This window comes from Callithrix jacchus, chromosome 12 (genome assembly GCF_049354715.1).
Source record: "Callithrix jacchus isolate 240 chromosome 12, calJac240_pri, whole genome shotgun sequence".
Lineage (NCBI taxonomy): Eukaryota > Metazoa > Chordata > Mammalia > Primates > Cebidae > Callithrix > Callithrix jacchus.
In genome coordinates, this window is record NC_133513.1 from 56,132,362 (window position 1) to 56,144,539 (window position 12,178).

The 12,178-nt window shown below is 37.2% G+C and overlaps 1 protein-coding gene across 4 annotated transcripts in view; it reads right to left on the reverse strand.

Annotated features, from left to right (window-relative positions):
* The window catches only part of VCL (vinculin), a 125,027-nt gene that overhangs the window by 40,873 nt on the left and 71,976 nt on the right, over positions 1 to 12,178 (reverse strand). For all 4 annotated transcript variants that reach the window (XM_002756214.6, XM_002756213.6, XM_009009687.4 and 1 more), the window contains exons 3-6: positions 8,991 to 9,141; positions 8,728 to 8,836; positions 6,943 to 7,065; positions 5,176 to 5,336 (exon numbers count right to left, since the gene is read on the reverse strand). In XM_002756214.6, the coding sequence (XP_002756260.3) occupies positions 5,176 to 5,336; positions 6,943 to 7,065; positions 8,728 to 8,836; positions 8,991 to 9,141 (544 nt within the window). The remainder of the gene's footprint in view (positions 1 to 5,175; positions 5,337 to 6,942; positions 7,066 to 8,727; positions 8,837 to 8,990; positions 9,142 to 12,178) is intronic.

Consider the following 12,178-nt stretch of genomic DNA (forward strand, 5'->3'; position numbering starts at 1 on the left):
CGGGTGGATCACAAGGTCAAGAGATCGAGACCATCCTGGTCACCATGGTGAAACCCCGTCTCTACTAAAAACACAAAAAATTAGCTGGACACGGTGGCACGTGCCTGTAATCCCAGCTACTCAGGAGACTGAGGCAGGAGAATTGCCTGAGCCCAGGAGGTGGAGGTTGCAGTGAGCCAAGATCGCGCCATTGCACTCCAGCCTGGGTAACGAGTGAAGCTCCATCTCAAAAAAAAAATTAATTAAAAAAAGTAATAATAACAACTGAAAGAGCCATCTTAAATTTTTTTCAGGAACACAGCAGGTTATAAGTAATCATTTTATTTTAGTCATATCTAGTAAAAACAGACATGTCTAAGGGAATATTTTTTCTCCTAAGAATTTCATATGTATTTCTTTTGGAAAGGCAGAATTTATGATAGAATTGACCGAATTCTGTCATAAGCATAAAAGTATACAAACATTGAATATGACATAAACAAATTCACTGGACGACTAGGACAGAAGTCAATTTGGGGATATATTTACAAAGGGTGAAAATAATCATAACCCTTGTGGTCAACCATACTATGTACCACAAAGCATTTTACTAAACCTTGTCATGTAGGTCTGTAAGTATAATTCAGGTATGAAATAGAAGAGAGAAAAACTGTACCTTCATTTGAGTATTCTTCTCTATAAAAACTCAACTTTAGGAAAAAGAAAAGTTACTAGCAATTTTTTAATCTGTTTTTGATTTGTTTTTCCTGGGGGGAGGGGGCAGTTGAGGGTGTTGAAAGAGTGAGTACAAAAAGACTAGGTTTAGTCATGTGGCTTTGAGGACAACTGACAGGAATCTATCTGGGCCCCCCATGCTATGGTTCTTTTTACCATAAAATTCTTAAGAATTCATGTTTTTAAATTAAAAAAACACAGTGCCTTGGCACTCCTCCCTACACACCAAAAGATGGAAAGACAACCTAAGCCATTTGTACATGCTCTCCTAGGAACTGAAACACTCCTAAAATTTAATATAGATTTAGGCCTCAGAACACCTGTGAATAATAATGACCTCCTCCTATGGACAACCAAGAGGAACTTCAGTTAAAAAAGTGAAGTCCTGCAATCCCAGGCTCTTGAAAATTTTAAATATGGGGAATAAGGACCCCTCTCCATGACTGCTCACCATACTCTCTCTTCTCCCTCCACTAACACTCCCTTCCCAGTTCATCCCCTTTCTGACCTCATTTCCACTCGTAAGTCAGTGATTTAAACCAGATGTTCTGGTTTAAGATGTTTCTGGAAAGTACAGATTGGGCAGTACAACAAAATCTTGCAAACTGCATTTAAACAAGAGAAATCTGTCTAGTCCTGGGACTTCATGCAAATTACCTTCTCTGGGTCACAGTTCCTCATCTCTTAAGAATATCTTCCCACTCTAAAAATCTGTGCTACCTATGAGTGCATGATCAGATGTACCAACCAAAGATAACTTAGATCAGAAGGGAAACATCAAGTTCTTTATTTTGGAATTTTCTCATCATGGGAGCAGGGAGATAAAATATCATAAATGTCTGAATTAACTATTTATCTCAAGCTCTTAGAGATCTTTCACTCTATTAGCTGCTAAAAACAAAACACTAGTACACTTGCTCATAGAAAGCTCACAAATGACCTTATTTATTTATTTACAAATCAACTGTTAAATCCCAACCGTCTGCAAGTAAGGGGTAGTATTACACAATCACAAGTTCTAACTAACATTTCCTGCCTTAGTTAAGTATAATAATCTTCTGTATAAGGCATCCGAGTCAACCACTACTTTTACCCACCACCAACCTAGGACCACAGTGGGGACAGACCCACCACAGGAACCAATTCTGAAAAATAGAATTTAATGACTCAAGGTGCAAAGCTGCAGGAGTGACTATGTAGGGTTCAAAGTCTTAGCAGTGAAAAAATTTTTAAATTTTTATCTCACTTCCTTTTAATTCTCAGCATGCATCAAGATACAAGTAATATAAATACCAAAAAAAATTAAATATAGAACACTAAATTTACAAAGGGTAGAATTAGAATTGTGTTTAGCTCAAATTCTTTTGATTAATAATGTATTCTCAGAAAAAATGCTAACTTGATTTTTAATAATCACTATAAAAAGATTGTTGATTTAAGAAAAGGAAACTTTTTACTTTTAAAATAAGTGACATGTTTAAAGTCAAAGTTACTTTTAAATTTGTAAATGTGCAATTTGAATAGAAAAGGTAAAATAATCAGCTATTGCATTGCCTCTTTAAAATCTTAACTTATTCGGCAAGACGCACTTTTACCAAGAATTTTTTCCACTTACTTTCTTCCCCCACTTTTCTAGAGGAACCATCACTTTCCAGAAGAATACTGCACCAATGGGGAGGCATGAAACAAGTATGGTAAGACAAAGTTAATTATTTACGGTAGGGGCGAAAGAGGTGAAAGACACTATATGCATTAAACAGAATGGGAACCCAGCAGTCACGGTCAGACAAAAGGTCTGATTAATTCACTGCTTACAGTGGAGCAATAAAAGATGCATAATGATACAAAACTGAAAAAGAGCCAAAATCCTAGTTGCTAATTTCTAATTTCAAGGTAAATTTTTTTCTATTTTTGCAACCAGTAGAAATGATTATTCTTAGAGTATGAGGAGAATTAGAGTGAATGGGAACCAGATTAGGAGGAAGACTTATCGTGTATATCTTTTTGTAGCACTTTGATTTTTTTGAACCATATAAATGTATAACAAAAGCAAAATTAGGTTAAAAATAAACCTCTTTTGCTTATTCTGATGTCATTAGGTTAAAATATAAGCATCTCTTGTTCATTCTGATGGTCAGTAGGTTAAAAAGTAAGCATCTCTTGTTCGTTCTGATGTCATCACGTACTTGAATTGAGCTAATTTAATTTACCTTCTTTCATTTCAGATGAAGTTAGTTTGTAGCATCCTAACAAATTGGTTTTCCTCAGCATAAAACTGGGACCAGCTACAAGACTATACACAGTGAGTACCAGGTCTGTTTCCCAACTGCCTAATCCTAGTCCTGAAAAACTCAACTGACTGTATTTTTTTAATGAAAGAAGCAGCTCTTGATGGCACTTGCACAAAATAAAGCTCAATAACATTTATTCACTAAATGATGGATAGCTTTTCCCTTCTGAAAATAGAGAAACATTAAGGTTAAAATGCCTGTTCCTCCTTATTACTTTTTCTAATCTGCTTAGAAGCAAAGGAAAGAAAATAAGTGAAGAGCTTCGGTTAGGGGAACATGAGGTCATGGAGAACTATAGCTAATTCAGCTTGGACAGCAGTACATGCAGTGAGCCATGGAATGAAGTTAGGAAGACCTTTAGACACACTTCACTTCTGTTTTCCTTTGGATTTTGAAGGCTAGGATTAGTATGAAGGACAGGTGCCTCATCTAAGCTCTCTAGACAGCTCTTTTTCATTATGGCTTAAAACCTCAATGATGCATCTCTAAAAGCAAAATTTTAGCGCCTGCAAAGAAGACTGGTGAGAGAGGCAGATACAGAGATAGCATCAGTTGGAAGTCTCCTTTCCCAACAGCAGGGTCCACAGGTAACTCAAGGGTCACCCAGCTACCTGGGGAATCCTGTTCCTCAAATGAAGTCAGTGGGAAAGACCAGGCCAAAAAAGATCCCAGGAGCCTACTTAAAGAAATCAAAGTACCCACTAAAAATAGGCAGCCTGATAGCCCAGAGTAATGTCTTTCCTTTAGCTTTCCCCAAAGAAATAGCTCAATATGAGCCAGTCAGTCTCCCTAGCACTGCATAGAGTCCTGTATTAAATTACATTCTGACGCACATTCGAGCACAGTGTTACACACAATAAGGCACGGCACACAGCACAAGAAAACCTCAGACATGCTTTTTCTCTTTTTAAGCGAAAAAGAAACTAGAGGGCAAGAGAAAGCTTACCTTCTAAACGTGAGAAAAATAATAAAACAAAAGAACAAAAAAAAAGATGCATAAAGAAGTCATAATAGGGAAGTGAAAGTTGTCAACTATGCAAAAGCAAAATCAAATAAAATATCAGTTAAAATGATTTTACCATATAGATTTAAAATACAGTCTTAGAATCTATTCAAGAACTTAACATCAATGAGAAAATGTCTCTGTAAATAAATCCATAGTTAAAATAAGCTAATTTACTCTAAATAATTAAATTAGCTTTCAGGGCAACAAGAAAGAGGGCTGGTGATTTCAGGACCCACCTTTTACCTTACCTTATAGATGTCCCGGAGAACATACTGCTCTACTGAGTACCCAATGGAAGTTATACTACAAAATCCCCTCTTTAGTTGGCTATCAGCCTTCTGGGTGGCCCTGGAGACATTTGGGTCACACATGGGAAAGCTAGATCTTGAGGACAGTGTGTTCCTCCCACTGCCTGCATCTTGGACTCTACAAGGAAAGTGTAAACTCAAGTATCTCTGTTCCCCTAGACCTGAAAGCTTTGTTCACAGTCATTAAACATGGAGTAGCAGACCAGAGCAGCAGCAACACAAAATCATTGCTGACGGGCTCTAGAAGGAATCCGCCAGCCCCTCTGGAGTCCAAGAAGAGATTCCAGACAAAGGGTGAAGGGATCCCTCAAACTAACTGACCAATATGAAGACTAATATTTTAATTAAACTTTCCTTGGGGAAAATGGAATGATCAAGGGATACATCTAGAAATGCCAAGAGTTTCCTCTGTAGATTTCTCTGGATCAAAGGTTGGTTAAAGAAAAGTTTTCCATAAAGCTCAGAATTACAGGTATATCTGTATCTTACTTAGTCAACTGGGAACAACCACCCATATATAAGGCAGCACTCCCTCTCAGGGGAATATACTCTTCTACCACAGGTAACTCAGAGGTCCAAACAATGAGATTTCAGCCTGAAGGAAAAGCTATAAATCTCAGCCTTAAGCCATTATTTACCCCACATGCCTATTTACTTGTTCTACTTTAGAACAAAGGAATTTAGCAAAGACAGCAAGTAACCCATGAAACAAAAATGAAGAAGAAATTACTTTCATAATACCTGAGTACTCTTATGCTACAAAAATTACAAGATAAAGTATGAGACAGGTGCCAATCAATACCCCCAATGGGAGAGAGTTGGGGATTTTGCTTGTTTCTCCACCAAGAACACTTACCTTACTGGCCCAGGCATCTTCGTCCCAAGAGGTGAGTTGTAACACACGAATTATCTCATTAATTTCAGCATTCATTTTTTCTACAGTAAAATTGCGATTTTTTAAAGCTTCTTCTATGCCTTGGTTTTTTGAGTTTTTAGTTGTTACAAAAATCTTCATAGCTGTAAAAATAAAAGATCAGAAACTAAGTTTGGAATTTAATCTTGTTGTATAACAATATTCACACAAGATGTTCTATACTTTGGTTGTTTTGGGCTTTTAAAGTCCTAAAACGAATATACAAAACAAACACTGTAAGTCTGACAATAAAGTTCCAACATCAGCAACTTTTATTGTAAAAAAAATAAATAAACTCAAGGTACAAAGACACCATCACAACATGATTAAGGAACTAATTTAACCTGCATATGCTAATGACCTACAATCACAAAATATCTAATATCCTTCTAAATCAGTTATCCTGGCCATCACCCTGGCTGTATCCACTACAAACCTAATGGGACAATAAGAAAACTGTCAATAATACTTGGAGTATCCTGCTGCTTCTGATCCCAGCAGAAGATCCCAAAATGTCAGATTTATCGTCCAAGATTTCTCTCAACATGTACCTTGGACTTGCTAACTCCCAAACGTAAAGAAGAAAACAATAATGGCTGGGCGCAGTGGCTCACACCTGGAATCCCAACACTTTGGCAAGATTTTGGCTCAGTGCAACCTCCGGCTCCCGGGTTCAAGCAATTCTCCTGCCTCAATCTCCTGAGGAGCTGGGATTATAGACGCCTGCCACCACTCCTGGCTAATTTTTGTTTTGTTTTGTTTTGTTTTGAGTAGAGATGGGGTTTTGCCATGTTGGCCAAGCTGGTCTCGAACTCCTGACCTCAGGTGCCCTGCCCACCTGGGCCTCCCAAAGTGCTGAGATTACAGGCGTGAGCCACCATGCACAGCCTCCTGAACTCTTACACTCATATGTCCTTTTTTAGCTACTATCTGAAATACCAAAGCAAGTAGCTGGGAGTCACAATGACATGAGTAACCAGATTTTTATAATAAAGTTGCCTTTTGAAAATTAACTGATTAATTCACAACTTGACCAAGATAATTCATATAAACCATGAGATGTCTGGCATATACTAGACACTCATTAAGTGTAACTCCCTTTTGCTAGTCGAGAGAGCAGCCACCATGTTTGCATTTCAGGGTGCTGCCCAATAGGAAAGTAGTCCCAGCTGGTAACTAAAGAACTGATCTACTCATGAGGTAAAGAAGAGTTAAGTATCTTTTAGGAAAAACTGTGTTAATACACACTAAAAAGGGCTGTGAGTTCACATCTTTATCATATGGCACTCTGTAATATCCATTCCCGTTCCTAATTATTTTTCTATAACACAAATAAAGGTGTGAAATTTTTTTTCTTTTCTTTTGTGTCTATCAGCACCAGGCATCAGATGAAGTGTGAAAATTTAATACCCAGACTAGAGTTTATAGAAAAGAGTCACCACCCAGGAAAAGGGCTTGTTCGAGCTTTAGGAGAACGGAACTAGGCCACAGGAAGGTAATTTCAAAGAAAGAACAGTAGAAGGACAGCATTAGAGAAGAAGACTGGTTCTCAGCTAATCAGCTGCAGCCATCATTTGATAACCAACTAATCATGTCTCATTTTTACCTAGGCCGAAGGGCATGCAGTGAAGCCGCAAAAGAAAATGAACTTCAGTGTTTAGAACATGCTAACATTTTCCCCCTATAAAATAAAGTACAGGCAGGAAGTACCTGAAATGAGAACGGGCAGCAACTCTTTCACAGTGTTCATCGAGTTCACCAACATCACTCGGTGCTCCTGGTGAGTCAGCTCCTGCTGTCTCTCATCAATCATCTTGGCCATCTTAGTCATTCCTGGGGCACAAAGAAGAAACTGTGCAGGGTGAGTATTGAAACAATCCAGGGTCTGGTTTTCTCAGCCTAAATCCATTATAAAATACTATGAATGTTCAAACTGATTGCTCACTGATGTAAACAAGAGTCTAAACAAGACTCACTTGTCTAAACAAGAGTTCAGACACCATCACTGAACTCTAGTATTTACATATTACTCTTTTCAATGAAAGTAATATATTAAATGTAAACCCTAAATGTGATAAACATTTTCAGATTTTTATATAAATACATTCACAAATATTAAACATCTAAATGAATAAATATATATTTATTTAAAAGAAATTTGCAGGTAGGGGAAAAACAGTTTGCCAGGCTTCTATGCATATAGGTTTCATGCCATGTCTCTGAACTCTGTGCTATGTTATGTAAAAATCTCACGAGCCTCACTGATCTAGTGGCTGAAAAAAGTTCTAAGAATGACAATGATATGTTTTGTTTTCATCTTTCTATTTTTCTGTACTTTCCAATTTGTCCCAAATGAGCATGTATACTAGTTTTATAATTAGAAACAAATAGAAATATTATAAAAATAATTATAGTGATGACAGTGTTTAAAAGCATCTGGTTTTGGAATCAGTCTGCTAGCACTTTTTGTTTATGTTGGTTGTTATTCAAAGGCACTATGTGATTCTCTAAAGCTTTGATTTACAAATTGGTCTTAGGATTTCTCAGGTTTTCTCCTAGACCATCAAGACCAAAGAGAAGCAGAGGTAGAGCTTCTCCTTCACACAAACACTTCACACAAAGTAGCTCCACTTTGTCTTTTATGTTTGGGGATTCTGCATAAGATCCCATTTGGGGAAATATAATTTTTGCCCATGTTATGAGAAATTTTAAGAGGACTACTCTAAAGCCATCAGACAAACTATTTCTAGGTGATCTTCAATGATGGCTCAGACAAATTCTTAACTGCTTTAAGTTTTACAGAACCACTATACTGGAACCTCATAAAAAAGCTATTAATTAAAAATCAACATTTCACATAAAACGAAGGAATTTTATAAAGTGGTACAAATCAAGTTAAGCAGGTTAAACATCTAACATATCATTGGTATCATTCATACTTTAAGAACGCTCAAGTTGAAGTTACATGTCTATAACTTCAAAAGCTGGTGTCTGTTTATATATTTTGAATATTTAATGCTCAGATGCCTGAATAATCATTTCCTTCTAGGTCTGATTATATTATGCAGCCTTGGGCTACGGCATGAATCCATAATAGTAGGCAGACTAATTAGCAAGCTAAGAGATCATAAAGAACTACAGGCCAGCTGGCAGACAGTGAAGGAATGCTGTGTAATGTGGAATGGAGAGGTCAGGATGCAGGATGGCCTGCAGCATTGCAGGAATAGAAAAGTATTTCTTACATTCCCCAGCAGCAATATTTGCAATGTCTGGTTTAATTCATTTGACAAGGCCAGGTATCTGAAAGCAGATTCAGATACCAGAGACAATGACATCACCTCAAAGCACAGCATCAACTCCATCAACAGAGCAGACACCTGAAAGCCCAGTGCATCTTAACCTATCTTCTGCAAAAAGTAGGAAGAGGGTACCCTTTCCTTTTGATCCAACATGGACAACTCACAAAAAATCTTATAGAAATTGGATATGACTAACCTGGCCCAAGATTCTTTGTGTAAGTGACCAAATCTTCCATAGTCTCCACCACCTCTGCCACTGTAAGATATTCCAAAATTCCTTTGCAAACTCTAATAATTTTACGAACCTGAAAATATATTTCAGAGTATTCAATCACATGAGTGGACAAGTAGCAAACACATTAACACAGATGTGCAGCATTCAATATATTTTCATCCTAAACAATCATCAATCTTCCATTATTACCTTTTAGAGTAAGCTTTTTGTCTCAGATTGCCTACCTCAGCCTCGTCGAAGGTAAGGAGCAGGTCTGATGTTCCAGAGAGGATGCCCCTTGACCCATCAATTAGATAATCTCGAGCAGGCACTGAGTAAGGATCTGACTGAAGCATCTGAGCTGCCTGGACAAGCTTGGTGCAAGCATTCTCAACCCTATGGGGAAGAACACAGGGTAACTTACTGGCAGAACCATACAGAGTAATTCCATAAGCAAATGCAAAGAGAGAAAATGCATGTAAACTCACACTTTTTTCCCTATATGAAAAATAGCCAAAACCAGTTGATAATAGGACCTAAGTTGTTAGATTTTACAATTTAGGCAGAGCGTAGTGGCTCATGCCTGCAATCCCAACATTTTGAGAGACACTATTTCAAAAAAAAGAAAATTACAAAATTACAAAAGTAGCACATTCATTCAGTGCACTGTCCTTATTCTTTGTTTTGTTTTGTCTTTTTAAGACAGGGTTTCACCGTGTTGGTCAGGCTGGTCTTGAACTCCCGACCTTAGGTGATCCACCCACCTTGGCCTCCAAAGTGCTTGGCTTACAGGTGTGAGCCACTACGCCCGGCCGTATTCTTTGTTATTGCCCGACAACAAAAAATGATGAGAAAACATCTTTGACTTTAGGTTGCTCTATTTCTGTAATGCCTTTGTTGCCTTACTCCTCCCCACCCTATACACATGGCCATTAAAAGACACTGCGCAAAGAACTGAAATCCTTGGCATCATTTTCAGATCTAACATCTGGAAATAAAACGCCAAAGCATGGTGTTAAGTGAAATTTTAAAACTAAACGAAGCAAAGGAATAGGAAGAAACACAAAGAAAAAGTATGAGGCAGTGCATAAATTTTTCACTCATTCATCTAGCTAAATAAATATGTTTGATAAATCCATTGGGCCATTTGAAAATATACTGTTAAAATAAAAACAAAAATGAAAATATACTGTTAATTAAAGGTCACTAGTATTAGTAACTAAACCAGTCATTAATAGTTTAATATTAATATAGTTTAATGTAGGCAACTAGGTCAGCCAAAGGTTGGGTGTGGTGGGAGGGGAGCTGGGAAAAAACTCATTTAAAAGAGAAACCCAAAATGCACATGCCAAGTATTCTCTTTGCCTTCCTTATACTAATAAAATGTATCCATTTATTCCATTATTCATCCAGACGGAGTTGGATATAACCTAATAGATCATCTCCTCTAGTCTCATATTCAATATAGTCATTATGTTGTGACTGGGTAACTTATAAAAATAAGGAACAAACTACTTAAAGTTAAAATGCTTAGCCAAAATTATACATTCTCATTTGAAAACATAGAAAACGTCACCTGCAAATAAAAGTCTACCTCACAGGGTTGTTTTGAGGATAAATGAAATAATACAGAAACACCGCAAGTATAAAACCGTATTACATTGTTAACATGTAGAATTAAACCAACTTACAAATTTCAACAACATAAAAAACACTTTATATTTTATAAAGATATAAAAAGCACTATGCTAACTCTCAAGGAGCATACTTTACTAAGGCAAGACACAAACATTCACAGCATTAGGCAGTACATGGCTGGGCACGGTGGCTCATGCCTGTAATCCCAGCACTTTGGGAGGCCCAGGCAGGCAGATCACTTGAGGTTGGGAGTTCTCAACCAGCCTGGCCAACATGGTGAAACTATGTCTCTACTAAAAATACAAAAATTCACTGGGCAAAATATAAGGTAGTACATAATAAAGATCAGTGAAGGGCAGGACCTGTTTCATGTGGCTTTTGATTGGGCTTAGAGGACTGGGTGTTTGGTCTTTTTAATTTGATTTTAAATATATAATATATTCATATATATTACACAAGCATATACACATATTTTAAAACAAAAGGGCATACAATGAAAAATCTCCTTCCCTTCACTATCTTCCAGGCACTCATTCCATCTCACTTGCAACCAGTATTGAGTTTCTGTATTTCCTCTGTATGTAAATGTCTTCATAAAACATTTCAGGCCTAAAGAAGCAAAAATGTATATTTCCCTTTTCTACACAAATAGGATTATACTATGTACACTCTCTGCATTCTATTTTTTTCACTTGGGTGTTGTTCTATTAAAAGTACATAAAGAGCAGCCTCCTACTTTTATAAAGCTACATAACAGTCCATAATTCATGTCCATAACAGTCCATAATTATATATCACAGGCTTGCTGTGATGAATCACCTTGAATATGTATCATTTTACCCTGCATGTCTGTAGGATCTATTCTAGATATGGAATTGCTGAGTCAAAGGTATGAATATGTATAATTTTAACCAATGTTGCCATATTGCAATCTGCAGAAGTTATACTAAACAGTTCTTACCTTCTCACCAATCCAAATTTTGGACCTTCACCAATGATAGACCAAAATTGGATCCAAATATAGTTTCTTTTCCATTGAGATGAAATTCATGTAACATACAAATAACGATTTCAAAGGGTACATTCACTAGCATTTAGTGTATTCAGTGTTGTGCAAAAACCACCTCTCTCTAGTGTCAAAACTCTTCATTATCTCAGTAAAACATGCAATACTCATTAAGTAATAACTACCCATTTTCTCCTTCTCCCATCCCCTGATAACCACTAATCTGCTTTCTGTTTCCCTGGCTTTGCCTATTGTGGAAACATCATATAAAAGGATTCATACACTATGTGACCTTTCTTGTCTGGCTCCCTTCATTTAGCATGTTTTTGAGGGTCATCCAATTTATAGCCTGCATAAATACTTCATTCTTTTTTTATGGCTAAATAATAATATTCTGTGTGTGTGTGTGTGTGTGTGTGTGTTTTTTTTTTTTTTTTGAGTCTCATTCTGTTGCCAGGCTGGAGTGCAGTGGTGCTTTCTCAGCTCACTGTAACCTCTGCCTCCCTGGTTCAAGCGATTCTCCTGCCTCAGCCTCCCGAGTAGCTGGGACTACAGGCGTGCACTACCACGCCCAGCTAATTTTTATATTTTTTCAGTATGTTGGCCAGGAGGGTCTTGATCTCTTGACCTCGTGATCCACCTATCTCGGCCCCCCAAAGTGCTGGGATTATAGGCATGAGCCACCACACCTGGCCTGAATTATAATATTCTACTGTATGGATATGCCACAGTCTGTTTACCCATTAATCTACTTATGAACATTTGAGCTGTTTACACTTTTTAGCAATT